Source organism: Pyrgilauda ruficollis, unplaced genomic scaffold (genome assembly GCF_017590135.1).
Source record: "Pyrgilauda ruficollis isolate IOZ18807 unplaced genomic scaffold, ASM1759013v1 scaffold15, whole genome shotgun sequence".
NCBI classification, from domain to species: Eukaryota; Metazoa; Chordata; class Aves; order Passeriformes; family Passeridae; genus Pyrgilauda; species Pyrgilauda ruficollis.
Genome location: NW_024513654.1, coordinates 4,013,506 through 4,029,079, shown reverse-complemented (window position 1 = coordinate 4,029,079; position 15,574 = coordinate 4,013,506). Strand labels below are relative to the sequence as shown.

Here is a 15,574-nt window from a genome sequence, read left to right as displayed (position 1 = left end):
ATGTTAATGCACAGCTTCTTTTTGTTCACTTTTGGACTAATTTTTACTGGAAACCCTTTTTGGATAAAAGGTAAGCTTTCTTTTTTTTTTACACGTTCAGAAAGTTTCTCCAAGTCTGCTTGGACCCTGATTGTAATGATGTACACCTTTGGTGTTGAGCCACAGCTCTCCCTGTGCAGCCCTGCTCACTGAGAGAATCTTGGAAGAGATTACACGTTGAAACTTTTTATAGTTGAGCTCTTTGTGGGGCTTTTTCCTCCTGGATGTCGTAGGTATGTAAATCCATCATTTTCTGTGCAGGACATTGGTTGTGACAACTGCAGTTGCTGTCCTCTTCATCAACAGTAGAGACTGTGGAAAAACATTTATTCTTTGCTGATGTAAGGGACATTCCTACAATTTCATTGAAATTTTTCATTAACTCATCTCCAAATGTCATTTGGCTTCACATTTTAGATTTAAGTGTAACACCTGAAATGTTTCTTAGAAAGTGATATTTTTATGACATGCATCAAAGATGGTTTCCTGCTTTCTGGTGTCAAAATTTGAATTGTTAAAAGAGCACCTCCATGGTTAGTTCAACATACACTTGACTCATGAAACAGAATGGGTTTTGTGATTTAGTTAATAAAATTATTGAAGATTAAGAGCAAAATCACAACATCAACTGCTGATATTCTTTGCAGACCGGTTTGCTAATATCAGCTTCCACATTTTGATTGCAATTGCAGCCTGTACTGTTAAATATATGCTACCTGCACCTAGCTTTTAAAAATCCTGATGCTATCTAACAGGTAGAGATCATCATTACACTGGAGAACCCTCCTCACTTTGAATGGCTGGTTGTGTGACTTTTTTGCAATTATGAATTCCTTTCACAGGAATGGGGAAGCTGAGGGTGACTTTGTACTACTATAAATGTGAAGAAATCTCTTTGTTTCCTTATAAAAGAACAATTTAATAAGGAAGAAGCCACTTCTATTGTTAAAACTCATGTTATTGTCTGTTTAAAACGAATGGTTGTGTCTCTGCTGATCAAACCAGTTGAGGAGCAGACAAGAAAAAGGAAGATTAATTCAACTTCACACAATTTTTAAAAAAGTCACTGGAGATTGTTTTTTTCTTTATAAAACCATTTACCTGAAACCAGATACTTGGCAGCCTTCTTATCTTTAGCTTCCTGCATTAGCATGTTGTTCTGGAGATAATTCTGATATCATGTAAAAGGCTACAAACCTTTTGCAAAGATCTGACTGTTGCTAGGACAAACAAAATGCAAGATTAGGCAATGGCAGGAGGCAGCGTGGGGAGCCACCTTTTCTTCCACACGGGAGGGTGACAAATTGTATCCAGGGGACAACTAAAAGTATTCCTTATGCAGGACAATGGAGAAAGAAGGCCAGCTGCACCACTTTTCTGTGGTACATCAAGTTAAAAGTGTTGGCCGTGGAAGAAAAAATGATAAAGTCACAAAGTTAATAATCCAGAATATGAGAGAATTAAGATTTTGTTTAAATGCTTTGATGGTTTTCTTTGTGTGCTTCAGAAGACCCCAGCTTTAATCTGAAGTAACTTTTTTTAAAGTCAGTTTGATCATTCCTGAACTGTTTCACTCTTTGTCCATTTCTGGCTGGATCAGAGTAGGATTTTGGCTATCACCATGTGCAGGTGCCAGCATAATGCCTTATCCTTTCTGATTCTTTAGCAATCTCAAACTTTATTTTCAGGTGTATACTCTGAACACACATCCAGACTTTCTACATTAGAAATAATCATTCCTCGAAGTCTGACAGGCAGAGAGAAGCATCCCCCATTTTCTCATGAGGTTTGTTATTCTGATATTTTCTTCTGTTCTGATTGTTGCTGTTTTTCAAAACACTGTTCCACATTACACACACACACCATGGATGTATGTAGAGATTTTTGTAATCAAATGTGCCCCACACTCTCTCTTCTGATTCTTAGTGTTTCCAACTAGTTTCAAGTAGATTTGTTCCCACAAAAGCCTGTGATTGTACTGAGTGCCTTCCAAACTTCTAATCCTGTTAATGACCTTGTAAGACAGAAGTGAGAAGGGACATGAAGCATCTTTTCATTTCTTCTGAGTCAGATTAGATGTTGAACTTGAGCTAACATCCATGCTGCCCGTGTTCTAGTCTTTGGATAATAACCAGAGGATTTCAGCACCCAAAGGATAAAAATGGTCCCACAGAGTGGCACAGGTTAAGAGATGAGTTAGAAACCTGAGCCTTAATTCTTCAGTTCTGAGGTAACTTACCTTTGTGCCAGATACCGAGTTCGTTTGCTGAAGTAACTGTTAATGAAACAACATTAGTCATCCTTGTGCAAACCAATTAGGGGATAAAAGACTGGGACTCATTTATTTGATTTACATAAGGAGTGTCACAAAGCATGATGTGGTACTTAGCAAAGGCTGCATTCATGGACTGTGCCCTCCTGTCTAAATAAAAATATAGATGTGTAGAATTTACACTTTACATAGGAGAGGATGTTCACATTGCTGCTGAGAGTTTGAAATATGGAAACCTGAGAGTTAGGAATCTTGTGGTTTTTTACTTAAAACATATACAGTAGTTGGGCCTCTCTTGTCAAGCAAAACATGGAATAAACAAAACCAAATGGAAAAATGACCTAATTAAGTGATATATTTTGTTCTGTTTTCAGGAGCAATCAGATGACAATCTTTCTTACTCAGTTAAAACCAGAAATGGAACATACCTCCTAAAGCTGAAGAAAAATAAGTATGTGATAAGAGTGTTCTAAAGGAATTGCCTTGTTTTGGGGCTAGTTACATACAGAGAAGAATTTTTATACTGAAAAAATTCAGAAGAAACCATTTAAATGTCAGATTGTAGCAATTAAAAAACAGCTCTGTTAAATACTGTTAAATATAGTGTCTCTGTTATGGTAATATCTTGCAAATAGAAGGGAATAATAGTTTTTCTAGCTTTGAAGAAATTTATTTCTATTTGTTTTTAATTTTATTAGCAGTGCAAGACAGAACATTGCAGAAAATCCTTAGGAAAAATTAGAATTCAGTTCAATATTAGCTTTTTATTAGCAGGTCATAGGGGTTTTAGCTCTGTTGTATTTTAAGAAATGTTTCTGTTTCTCTTATTCCTCATTCCTGACCCTGCAATAGGCCAGGTCCTTATGCAACTGGGTCTGCTTAGATTCCTCTCTATAGATATTTCAGTTAAAATAAATAATAATAAGTTTCAAAATAATTTATTTTCAAAAAATTCCAGCTAATTTTAAAGTATTTTGTTTCATGTGCTTGGATTTTAATAATGATTTAGCATTGAGTGTGCTGCTAACAGAATGTAGCATTTACCAGGACTCTTGACTTGTTTCTTGGTTGTAGACCATTGAAAGAGCAGTAGTTTATTTTTGTTTCCAGAAAACTTCTTAGTGACAACTTTAAACTGTACACATATGGGGAAAATGGGAAACTGCAGGCAACACCATCCAAAAATGAGGTATTGTACATAATGAAATTTCCCCTTTGTGTCAGAACTTTCTCTGAAAAACCAGGGGAGCCAAGAAAAAATAAATTTGCTGGGAATAAGACTTTTGTGAGTTTTCACAGTGGAGCATTTCTGTTTAACAGTTACAGTGATCTAAAGATGAGGTTCATGAGGGACTGGGCTGTTTGTGGGGTGCAGCACCCCTGTTCCCCAAGGTGTGAAAGGATTTGCCAGGAGATTACGCCAAGCCTGAATTTGAGCCACCTTTGCATAATGTGCAATTTAAAGTAAAATGGCAGCCTCAAAGCTCTGTAGTTTTTAAATAGTTTTTAAAAATGTAGCTTTAAATCCTATATCAAATAAGGTATAAATACTTATAATACTTATAAATACTTCTAAATTTAATTTCATCTTTAAACTGCATGTAAGCTCAGTGAGGCTTAATTGGGTGGTTTGTGCATAAAAGATCTCCTCAGAGCAGTTCTTAAGCAGGATGAGCAATGTAGATTAAAAATATAAAAATCTTTTATAATTTTATAAAAATACTATAAAAATTTTATAAAAATATAAAAGATGGTGATGGGTTAAACTAAAAAGCTGGCTGTGTTCTAGAACCAAGGGACCAAAGGCTACTTTAGGTACTCATGTCAAGGGATGTTCTTCTCCAAGAAGGTCAGGATTACTTTCCAAGTAGGGAGCTCTGTAAATCTCTATGAGCCAGCCCTGATGTCATGCAAATAATATGGTTAGTTAGAAAATAAGTTTGCAGTTGAAGGCAGCCACCTTGTTGTGTCACTAATTGTGTGGGTTTGTTGCATTTCAGACACACTGTTATTATCATGGCACTGTTGAAGGAATTGCTGACTCCACACTTGCTCTTAGCACATGTGATGGCCTCAGGTATTTCCTCTTCTTGGTTTTTTTTTTAAAATATTTCACTTTTTGATGAAGCTGAAACTCGTTATAGGTTTTATAGTTTCCCTCAACTCCCACTTTTTTTCCCCTTTTCCAAAATTCCTTCACAGAAAAAAAAATATAATATTAGAGAAATTGTAATAAATGTAGGCAGAACCTGGGCATGACCTGAGGCTTCGAGTACCTGATGTGAATGTTGTGACCAGAGATTCCTTTGTAGAAAAAAAATCTTACCTTGATGAAGCTTTTGTTGAACTTAAAACACTCCTGCAAATAACTTCGTCTTATGAATGTGCATATTTCAAAAGACAAACCATTTCCATGAAAAAAAATTTGTCCAAATTTGAATCTTTTTTGTGTTTCAAATACAAGAAAATCACAAATGGGATTAAATTCACCCATGTATCTTTCAGGTGAAGCTTCACAGAGAGATGTCACTCAATAAATCAGGACATATCCTGGCAGTGCTTTAAATGAACAGAGATAAGGGCTGAAGGGGACCCTTTGCATCAGCTCTGTACCCACAATCCACACTCATTTACTGACACTTTGGCTTCATTCTCTTTTTTTTTTCTTCCTTTTCTAACTGATTCAAGAAGCTCACACTTGTTGAGTATTTTAAATAAGTTCTGGTTTGTCTTTTATTGAGCATTTGAACACCTCCATATTAATATAATTTAAAATAATTTATTTCAACATAGTGTCTAAGTATCCAGCTGTTATTCATTCATCTAGTCATAACCACGAGGGAAAAATGATTAAATAATGTTTCATTCTATTATGATTGTTAGGGGAATTCTCTACATTGGAGGCAGATGGTATGGAATGGAGCCCCTCAACACATCCAGCACATTTGAACATGTGCTTTATGAACTGGAAGATGAGCAGGGTATCCCCTTCCACTGTGGGGTGCTGAATGGCAGCCTGGAGCAGGAGATGTTTGTGAAGCCGTCTGTGAAATACACATTTTCATCAAACAGTACCTCCAGCAGGGACAGGCTCCTCAGGGTAAATACATTTCTGTTTCTCCCTTGAGCTGCAGTCCAGGGCATCTCCAGGGCTCTTGCCCTGGCACAGCATCCCTGCAGGTGGGATTGGCCTGGCAGGACATTTCCTTGTGGCCTTCATTTCCATGGACACCAAGCTAGTGGGAGCCCTGCAGAGGAAATCCTGGAACAGAAGATCAGCATGGGGATCTCACCCAGCTCACAGAGCAGAGTCTGGCCAGGACAGCCGTGGGCAGGGCATGAAATGCACAATCCCAGTGTCTGAGCTGCTGTGAATTACTGACACAGAGGTGTTTGTGGGGTAATCTAACACAAACTGAGGCCACGTTACAAAATTGCAAACTCATTATGTTAATTTACAGTGTTTTCTCATTTGCAGGAGAAGCGAGCTGTCCTGCCTCAGAAAAGCTATGTAGAATTATTTGTGGTTGTGGATCACAACAGGGTAATTATATCATCCAACAAAATACATTTGATTGTTTTGCTAATTTTTCTCCTCTGACATTGTTACGGTATTTTACAGTTTTTGCTGAAGAATTCTGATCCTGCTGCAGTGCAAAAGGAAACAGTGGAGCTGATTAATTATGTTGATGGGGTAGGTCAGAAAAGTTGCCTGGAGTCAGTAGCTTCTATTTTATGACAGTGTTCAGAAGAGCAACTTTCTTTCCAAAAGATATGTTTAGGTACTTCCATAAAGTAGAGTGTCTTCAGTTATACTTCATTTTATATTCTAAATATTTTTATTTAGTTTACAATTTATAAATATTTTATACATCACTTATAATTGCAATTATCATATATTGAGTTTCAAAGAAACTGAAATTATGTCTTGGTCACTATGTTCAGCTTATTGTTTGCTCAGTAGTAATGAAGTCATCTTTCAGAATTCCATCAGAACAGCTGAAGGAGATTAATTATCTTTTTTTTTTTTCAGATGTATAGAGCATTAAACATCCAGATTGTTTTGGTTGGATTAGAGGTTTGGACAGATGCCAACCACATATCTGTAATGGATGGCTCAGCTGGAGATGTGCTGAGTAGATTTGTTTCTTGGAGGCAGAAGGATCTTCTGAAGCGCTCAAGAAATGACGTTGGTCACCTCATAATGTAAGTTTGCATTCAGTGGGAAAACCAGCCATGCTGCCAGTCTTAATGTATATGATTTGGGGCTTGTATATTCATTAAAATATATCTGGAGTAAAATCCTCTGCATTTCCAAAATGGTTTAACCTGGAAAAATGACAAGAAAGTATAATGGATTCTTAAGAGTTAATCAGCTCTGGGGACAGGGTGACCTCCAGAGGTCCCTTCCCTCCTTAGCCTTTCTGTAATTGAGCACTGACACAGCAGATTGATCATTATTTTCAAGCTCTTATTCAGATATTAATAATTAATTAGAGTAAAACCCTGCTGTGGTGATAAATTCCTTCTTGACTTCAGGAAGACCAAATTTTGCCTTGCAATATTTCTTTCCAACTCGTCAGTGTCTTTTAGCAGAAATCATGAACTTTGAACCCATCTCTAACACCAGCTCCAAACTGCTCTCGTTGCAGAGGGAGGAGCTCTTTTGGTGGATCCATTGGAATGGCTTTTGTGGGTACTGTGTGCTCACACGTCCAGGGAGGGTCAATCAGCACTGTGAGTACATCATCATTTGGGTATGGAAGAAACTGGTCCTTGACCTACTTGGCCAAATCACCCTGGTTGTAGAGTTGGCTCATTTCCTTCATGGAGTTTCTTATGTAAAGACTTGTGCATATTTTACACCTTTTTTTTTTTTTTTTTTAATTTAAAGTACTTCTCAATTCGGAGGGTCAATCAGCACTGTGAGTACATCATCATTTGGGTATGGAAGAAACTGGTCCTTGACCTACTTGGCCAAATCACCCTGGTTGTAGAGTTGGCTCATTTCCTTCATGGAGTTTCTTATGTAAAGACTTGTGCATATTTTACACCTTTTTTTTTTTTTAAATTTAAAGTACTTCCCAATTTCTTTGTCAAATTCCAGCCCATTTGGCTCATTTCATCTTCAACAAATTCCTTTGGTCATCTTTTGTGATTCATCAAACTCAATATTGCATAATCTCATCCTTATACCATTGAAGTTCATAACCACAGATGGGATGGGAATGCAGCTACAAACAAAATAATGGTAGGGTTTTTTACTCTTTAAATAAATAGAAAGTGAACATAATGCACTGCAGTCTCAAGTGTCTGGAATTCCTCACAATAGGACTGTAAACAGGCAAATTTGTTTTAAAAATTAGTACAAAACTTTTTTTTATCTCCATCCTTGGGGCAGAACCAGTAACTCCTGAGGTTCCTGTCCTTAAAGTATGGATGCCACAACATTGTGGACAATCTCAGAAGCAGACTCTGTTCTTTACCAGTACATTTGTTGTTGAAGACTCCTCTGAAATAAGTGTCTAAGTGTTAGAATAGAATAGAATCACACAGAATAAAACCTGCAATGGTGATCTAGACCAGCTGCCAACTTATTATCCAGAATATGATCCTCAGGGAAGGAGTGGCAGAATCTGGCCCTACCTGAAAATAAAATGACAAATTTTCAGTCCTTGCTGCTTTCACCTTGCAATACAATTTGGCATTCTGCCTTCATAGTCCCTGAGAGTTTTGTGATGGGAGTAAATCACTGGGTACAAACAGTGTTTTCCATAGTTTCACCTTTTTAAACTTGATTCTCTTTATCAGCTGAATCATGACAAAATGTTACGGCACGCCACAGTAGTTGCACATGAGCTGGGGCACAATCTGGGAATGAAACATGATGATAAGAGGTGTCCTGCATCCTATATCATGCACAGCACAGATAAGTAAGATTTCCACTTATTTCAATTTAATAATTTATTTTGTTTGCAGTGACTGTCCCTTACAAGCTATAAAACCCTTATGAATCTGGAAGAGCTTTAGTGACGGGGAGTTGTTTGAAAAATTTGAACACAGAGGTGGATTAAGTGACTTAGTATTTGACATCATTTTAATTTACATGAAATTTTGTCTGTTTTTTGACCCAATCATTCTTTATTTATAACATTCCTAAAAACATATTTGGACTTAATTTTTTTTTTTAATAATAATGTGTTGCTGGGGTTTTTTCACCCTGTTGAGAATGCTTTACATGTACTCACTGGGTTTGTGCAAATATGCAACAAATTATTTAACAGTTAATTTTAAAAAAACCTTCTTGGCTTATGTTTCCTTCAGGTAATTTATTCTTTGGCTTCCCCTTAAGAGAAAAAGATCATAATATTTTATCCCTAGTTGTATTAATAAATCAGGGTAACACTGGACAAAACTACTCTAGGAAGGGGCATTCCTCAGTTCTTAGGGACTCCAAGTTAAGATGAATATTTTCCTGAGAATATTTTTTAATCAAACATTTTTAGACTCAGTATAGAATTTCTAAGGCCTGTTTCATACAGGACACCAGAACAGACAATCTGATGGCCTCTGGCCTCTAAAAGCATTCATATAATATAGTATTTTAAACTTCTAGCCCTGCACTTTAATGCAAAGTAAAATAAAAATAAACTGTTTCATGATCTCCTAGCATTATGAAATACAATATTTATTATGGAACAACAGTATTTTAAGAGCTTGAGTTGTATGTTCTCCTGTAAGCAAAATAATATTCTAATAATACAATATTATCTTTTCCAGTGGATCCAGGAATTTCAGCACCTGTAGCGCTGATGATTTTGAGGCCTTTATTCTAAATGGAGGAGGAAACTGCCTTAGAAATCCTCCTAAAACAAGTAATGTGTACAAAGAACCTGTCTGTGGTAATAATGTGGTCGATAAAAATGAAGAATGTGACTGTGGCAAACCACAGGTAATGCATGAAATTGAGCTGGATACTTGTTATTTATATTATATTATATTATATTATATTATATTATATTATATTATATTATATTATCATTGTATATAATACTGGCCTAATTGCATTATTATCTCAGGAGTTTTCAGTGTAATTTTGCATTTTTTGCAAGCAATATAAAAATAAATATTAGTAAAATTTAAAATCATGCTTTGATTTTGATGTGGACTCAGCTAAGGGCTCTTGGACTTCAGAGAAAATTGGGGCACTGCTGAGAAAGAAGTGAAATTCTTGGGTGGGGACACCACTGGGTTTTGTGCTGGTTTTAGCATCATGGATATTTCTGTTCCATGACAGAGACTGTTTATCTACAGAACATGTACAGGTTTGTTAACTGCAACCCTTCAACTTTGCCTACGCAAAATGACTTTTAAGAGTCACATTTGCATTGTCAAAATGTCCCTCCAAGAATGGGAGGTATTGGCTCATTCTTCAGAAGGTAAAAGTGTCTCAAATAAGGCATCAGTGAACCACAAGGCTGCCAGCAAGCCCTGGTTCCACTGGCATCCCTGCGCCACAAAACAGGTGTTTTTCTGCTGACTTGTACAAATGAAACACAGCAACAGTGTCTGCTGGTTCTTTTACAGCAGGAGAAGGGGAGACTCTGACACAGTCATTTAAACTTTGGCTTGTCCCTCCACGTGGACTGGTGAGTACTTTCCTGGCTGTATAAATGAAACATTATTCCCTTTCAATGTTCTCAGGAATGCTCCAACCCCTGCTGTGATGCTGCCACCTGCAAACTCACACCTGGCTCACAATGTGCTCAAGGACTGTGCTGCAAAAACTGCAAGGTGGGTAATGCTTTGTTACACTAAATTGTTACTATTCACTGAGATTTTTTAATGTTTGAAAAGAGCTATCCTAGTCCTCTTGACGTATTTTCAAACGACATTCACCAGTAAGAGAGCATGTAAGAAGAGAATTTGTCTTATGAATGTTCCCAGTTGTCTTTGTTGCACTCTAGAGCTTCCTCTGTTGCAACACTAAAAGTGTTCTCCCCCTCTGGTCCTAGTTTAAAGTGGCAGGAGCAGAGTGCAGAGCAAAACAAGATGTGTGTGATCTCCCTGAGTACTGCAATGGAAGCACTGCCTACTGCCCAGATGATGTTTACATCATGAATGGTCACCCATGCAGCAACAGCAAGGCTTACTGCTACTATGGAGTGTGCCAGAGCTTTGATTCACAGTGTGAATCTATCTACGGCAAAGGTGTGGCTGGCATTTCATGTTAACCCATTTGTAGGCTCCTGATAGACATTTCCAGTTTTTCTTTCTGGTATTTTTCAGACACTTTACTGAGATTCACTATTTTTTTGTACAGGAGCACGGAAAGCACCTGATATATGCTTTGAAAAAGCAAATATTAAAGGAGATAGGTTTGGAAACTGTGGGATGAAAGGTGGAGTGTACAAGAAATGCCCTGTCCAGTAAGTCACCACCAAATAAAAGCTAACCCTAAAATCTTCAATGTAAAAAATATATATATTTGTTACAAAGCCTTAAAGTGAGAGATTTAAAATCATATTTATTTTAATGCAAGCTGAAAAGTTGGAATGGATCACACTGATCCTGATTTTTATCTGTTCACCTTGTCCCTGAGTATCCTTTATTCCAAACAGGCACAGTCTGTGTGGGAAGCTGCAGTGCACATCTGTCAGTCTTCAGAACCTCCCAGCCTGGAGCGTTGTCAATAATGCATCTGGGGTTCTGTGCTGGTCCTCTGACTTTGACCTGGGATCAGATATCCCTGATCCTGCCCAAGTTCATGATGGCACAGCCTGTGGAGAGAACAAGGTAAGAGGAAACACGGCAGCCTGACAGAATATATTCCACGTGGAAAGTTCTGAACTTCTAAAAACATTCCCTGGCTCTCTTGTTCCAATGCCATAACACAGTAAAAATCTTTTGAGATTAATTCATGCAAACAATTAAATAGCTCTTCAAAAACTGTGGTGCTACATTATCAGTCATTCAAATTACTCCAAATTACTATTATTCAAATTACTCAATCAAAGTGCATCCACGGAGTTTAGCAAACCTGAGACAAAGTTACAAAATTCTGAAATACTGACTGTTGTATCAGTCCTTTTTCTTAACATGTAAGTGAAAGCTGCAAACTTGTAAGCATATACACTTATGTAGTATATTTATAAAAGGATGGGATTTTTTAAAGTTTTTTTTTTGCAAGGCACTAATTACTTGTTGCAGGCCTGTTTAGGTTTTGAATGTCTTGATGCAAGATACCTGGGCTACAGCTGTGATGTAAAGCAGAAGTGTAATAATAATGGGGTGAGTAGATGGTGCTTTGTGTCCTGTTTCCAGACTCTGCAAATTCCCTGCATTTAAGCAAGAACCAAGCAGGTGGCTTTGCTTTTTCCTGATCTGTATTAAAAGTTAAATCCACTTATTTTACCTGTAATTCATGTTGCAAACCCCTCAGCGCTAACTTTGAGAGGCATTTTGTCTGAATTTCCCAAGGGAATTTTTTTAATATTACTGAGCTGGTGAACTGTAAAAGGAAAATATTCCTTTGAGGATGGCAGTCTGGTAATTCCTTATTTAGATATGTCTCTGTGAAAAACCAAAATGGAGTCCAAAGGTTGTAAAACTAAGAAGGTTTCTGCACTGTGATTAATTGCAGGCAAATAACACAAATGTTAACTTAGAGAGAACTACCACGGGGTATCAGAATCCCTCAGTGGTTTGGGGTGTTATGGAGGGGCAGAGCTTATTCCCAGTTAATATTTCATGTATTTCTATACAATACTATGCAGCATTTCTTGTTTCCACCTGCAATTCCATGCATGGAGCTCCAAATCCATGCCGAAGGTTTGAGTGGCCACTCTCAGGGAGGTGTTGTCTGACTAATCCCTGTGTTTGTGTAGGGGTGTGACAACACTGGGAGCTGTCCCTGCCTGACTCACAGCTCCCTCTTGTTTGGGCTGTAGGTGTGTAACAACAACGGGAATTGTCCCTGCCTGACTCACAGCTCCCTCTTGTTTGGGCTGTAGGTGTGTAACAACAACGGGAATTGTCCCTGCCTGACTCACAGCTCCCTCTTGTTTGGGCTGTAGGTGTGTAACAACAACGGGAACTGCCACTGCAATCCGGGATGGGCCCCTCCGTTCTGTAACCAGTCTGGCTACGGTGGCAGTGTGGACAGTGGCCCAGCTCACACAGGTAGGACACTGAAACTGGCCCTCATTCTCATGATTTAATTCTCATGAAAATAATTCTCATTATTTTCTCATGCCCCAGGGGCTGAGAAAATAATCTACTAATAATAACATAAAAATAATCTACTAATAACATACTAATGTTTTTTTCTATTGCATGAGACATAAATCATGGACTGACTTGAAGAACAAACATTATTATTTGATAATGAAGTAGATTTCACTGGCCTTTACACACAAAATGTTCTCTATCTCTTTGTTTAAAAGCAAAGTTCATAACCCATAGTTTTCTGAGGAAAATCTGTGTTACTTTCTGCAGAACTTTATTGGATTTTACTAAATTTGTACTTTGGGAAAGACAAAAATGTTTTTTATTTATTAAAAGTTTAGGAAGGCAAAGCAAACATGCAGAGCACTTGTGGTAAGCAAATACAAAATGAATTTGTCTGCTTCAGAATTATTGAAAACATTTTATGGAAAAGAAAAAATGCTGCATATACATAGGGTGGGTAAGGCAGAAAGAACTTGTAATACCATAAGGCCAAATCCTACTTTTCTGCTTGCAACATATTATAAATTTCAGTGAAGTTAATTCTATTCTGCAAAAAAATTTGAAGATTGTACTTTTTAAAACACAAAAAAAAGTTCTAAATTCCATTTTTTCAATTCTTTTTCCCTAGACACATCACTTCGGGATGGGCTGCTGATTTTCTTCTTCCTGGTGCTGCCTGTAGCCATCCTCACTGCAGTAGCAGTATTTAAACGTGATGCAATAAGGAGAAAACTTTGCAGGAAAAGCAGAGGACAGCACAGGTATTTCCTTTCTTACAGGTGCTATTCCAGCTATAGCAGTGAGGCTTTACCTACACAAAATATTCCACCCCTCCTGAAGTACAGGACTGCCCTGCTAACAGCAGCAGTGGGGAGTTGACAGCCCTCCCCTGCTCCTTGGAAGTGCAATCCAGACACTCCAGTTGTCTGTTCTCAAGCATTTTTTCCCAAATCCATTGCACTTTGTTGATAATTTTTGTTGATAATTTTATTGTATGGACACAGGGGCAGAGCATATTGAAATTTCCTGTCAAGTCCAGAACAGGATGGACTCAAAGCAGGGTCCAGACCTCTGAGCTGGAGCTGTGTCCTTGGAAAATGCTGCATCCCTGAAGGATTCCTGATGATGTGGTTTCTGTTTCAGGGATAACAGTGGGCAGGAACCAAAGCAAGGCAACAGAGCAAGTCATGAAACAGGAAATAATCAGGTAAAATAGATGGGGACTTGGATTATTTCCTGCTGGGCAATCCAGACTGCACGGTGCCTTCTCTCCAGCGCAGCTAATCATGACTTTGTGACTTTCTGATACATTGAAACCACCTCTGTTATTTCTTAGGCCAAACACTGGAGATGCTGCTTAGCCAGGCTGTGGGTCTAGCTCTGATACAACTGAATAAAAATTATCAAAACAAAATAGTGCAAGAGAATATGAAGAAAGCCCCAGCAAATGAGAGGCAGTTCTAAAATGACATTAGCTTAATACTAAAGAATTATCTACACTTTGTGTTTTCTGCTAACCTGATTTTCTGCAATGTTTTTTCCAGCCTGCTGCATCAAGCCACAATATTTTTACCACATTGCATTTCCCTGGTACAAGGTTTGTAGTGTTTAAAATCTTCTTCACTTCATCTTCCCTATGTTTATGTTGCTGTAAGTGAAGTTATTGATGTCCTGTGTCCTGCTTAGGGGGATTTTTCATGCAGCATCATGAAATAGATTAAAGATTAGATTGGATTTAATTAATATATAAACTAAATTTACAGTAATTAATAGATTGATTAGATTTAATTAATAGATTTGTCATGCAGCATCAATCATAGATTAAAGGCTTGAAGGAAAAATGTTGGCATAAGCACAGGTAAATGCTGCAAGGGAGAGGAAGGGGCAGAGAGAATTAGGTGAAAATGCTGGAAACTGTTTAAAAATTGTAAAGAACCAGTTTAGAAATGTCAGGTGTCTCAAGCCATGAAACACTAAACCCAATGTGTTTTCCACACTTCAGGCAGCCAGTCCAAACCCAGCTTCCTGCAGTTTCCTCAGGACCCCAACGACCCCCAGTCCCACCTAGACCAGTTGTCTGAGATGTTTCTTGGGAACCCTCAACCAATTCTGACAAAAAAGTGGTCTGGAAAACAAATGAAAGGATTTCAATGCTCCAGTGCTCTCCTTGTGCAGCCAAAATGCCTTTGGGAAGCTCCTGGAAGACCTGGGTGCCCAAGCACAGGTTGGTGACACCCCAGAGTTCAGCTCCTTGCTGCTGCTGTGTTTGTGCCTCCTCTACCTCAGCTTTTACAAATGAGACCCTGGAGCTCCCCGTGCCCAGGAGGGAACCTGGGAGAGTGTCAGGGAACAGGACTCTCCACGCTGCTGCTCCCTCTCAGGCCACAGAGCAGTGAACTCTGCTCTTCACAGACAAAATTCAGAGATGGGAGATCTGCGCTTCGCCTCCTGGGCTCTCCTCTGCTCAGGACACTGCCAGCAGCTCCGAGGGCCTGCAGAGCCAGGTTTGGGGACAGTCCCTGTGCCCTGCCCTGCCACCTGCCTGCCATCAGCCCCCCAGAGCTGGGCACAGAGCCCACCTCTCACAGCCAGCCAGGTCAGCTGCCATTTCAGGTGGTTTATAAAAGTAACCTCGCCTGGGGACACCAGAAACCCTGCAGGTCATGTCCTGAGTCTGAAAGAACCCATCCATCTCTGTGACAGAAATTATGGGATGTTGGGAGATACCTCCACAGCTCCACAGTGGTTCAGGGTTTTCTGGGTGTTGTAGCTGGGCATTTTTCCTAGAAACTGATCCCACCACAAAAGCAACAGATTTAACTTTTGTCATTCTAAATGGGACAGTTAGAAACCAGCACTGATTTCAGAGAGGATGTATGGAGTGACATAATTTTCCAAATAGGCTTTCATCAAATGGATCCAAGAAATCCAGGGAAAGTCTGCAGCAGAAGGGAGCAGCAGCTGCAGGGCAGAGAGCCAAGAGCAGAGCTGTGTGTGTGCATCCACCTGGCCCTGGGGCTGCAGCACACCTCA

General features: G+C 38.7%; 1 protein-coding gene across 1 annotated transcript; it reads left to right on the top strand.

Annotated features, from left to right (window-relative positions):
- Positions 1-14,622, top strand: LOC121350242 (disintegrin and metalloproteinase domain-containing protein 9-like). Its single transcript, XM_041461414.1, has 22 exons — positions 1-70; positions 1,728-1,825; positions 2,686-2,762; positions 3,422-3,500; positions 4,312-4,388; positions 5,195-5,411; positions 5,790-5,855; positions 5,934-6,005; positions 6,345-6,517; positions 6,964-7,048; positions 8,123-8,244; positions 9,092-9,263; positions 10,016-10,105; positions 10,327-10,522; positions 10,635-10,740; positions 10,933-11,107; positions 11,522-11,602; positions 12,388-12,493; positions 13,170-13,302; positions 13,685-13,748; positions 14,086-14,138; positions 14,544-14,622. Exons 1-22 carry the CDS (start codon positions 1-3, stop codon positions 14,620-14,622), a joined length of 2,391 nt encoding a protein of 796 aa, XP_041317348.1.
- The last annotated feature ends 952 nt before the right edge of the window (positions 14,623-15,574 follow it).

What these genes read in the sequence shown, in the direction of transcription:
- LOC121350242 (XM_041461414.1), top strand. Translation starts at nt 1, where the DNA reads ATGTTAATGCACAGCTTCTTTTTGTTCACTTTTGGACTAATTTTTACT. An exon ending in CAGCCTGTGGAGAGAACAAG is followed by an intron (nt 11,108 to 11,521) that starts GTAAGAGGAAAC and finishes TACTTGTTGCAG; the next exon opens with GCCTGTTTAGGTTTTGAATG. An exon ending in TTGCATTTCCCTGGTACAAG is followed by an intron (nt 14,139 to 14,543) that starts GTTTGTAGTGTT and finishes TCCACACTTCAG; the next exon opens with GCAGCCAGTCCAAACCCAGC.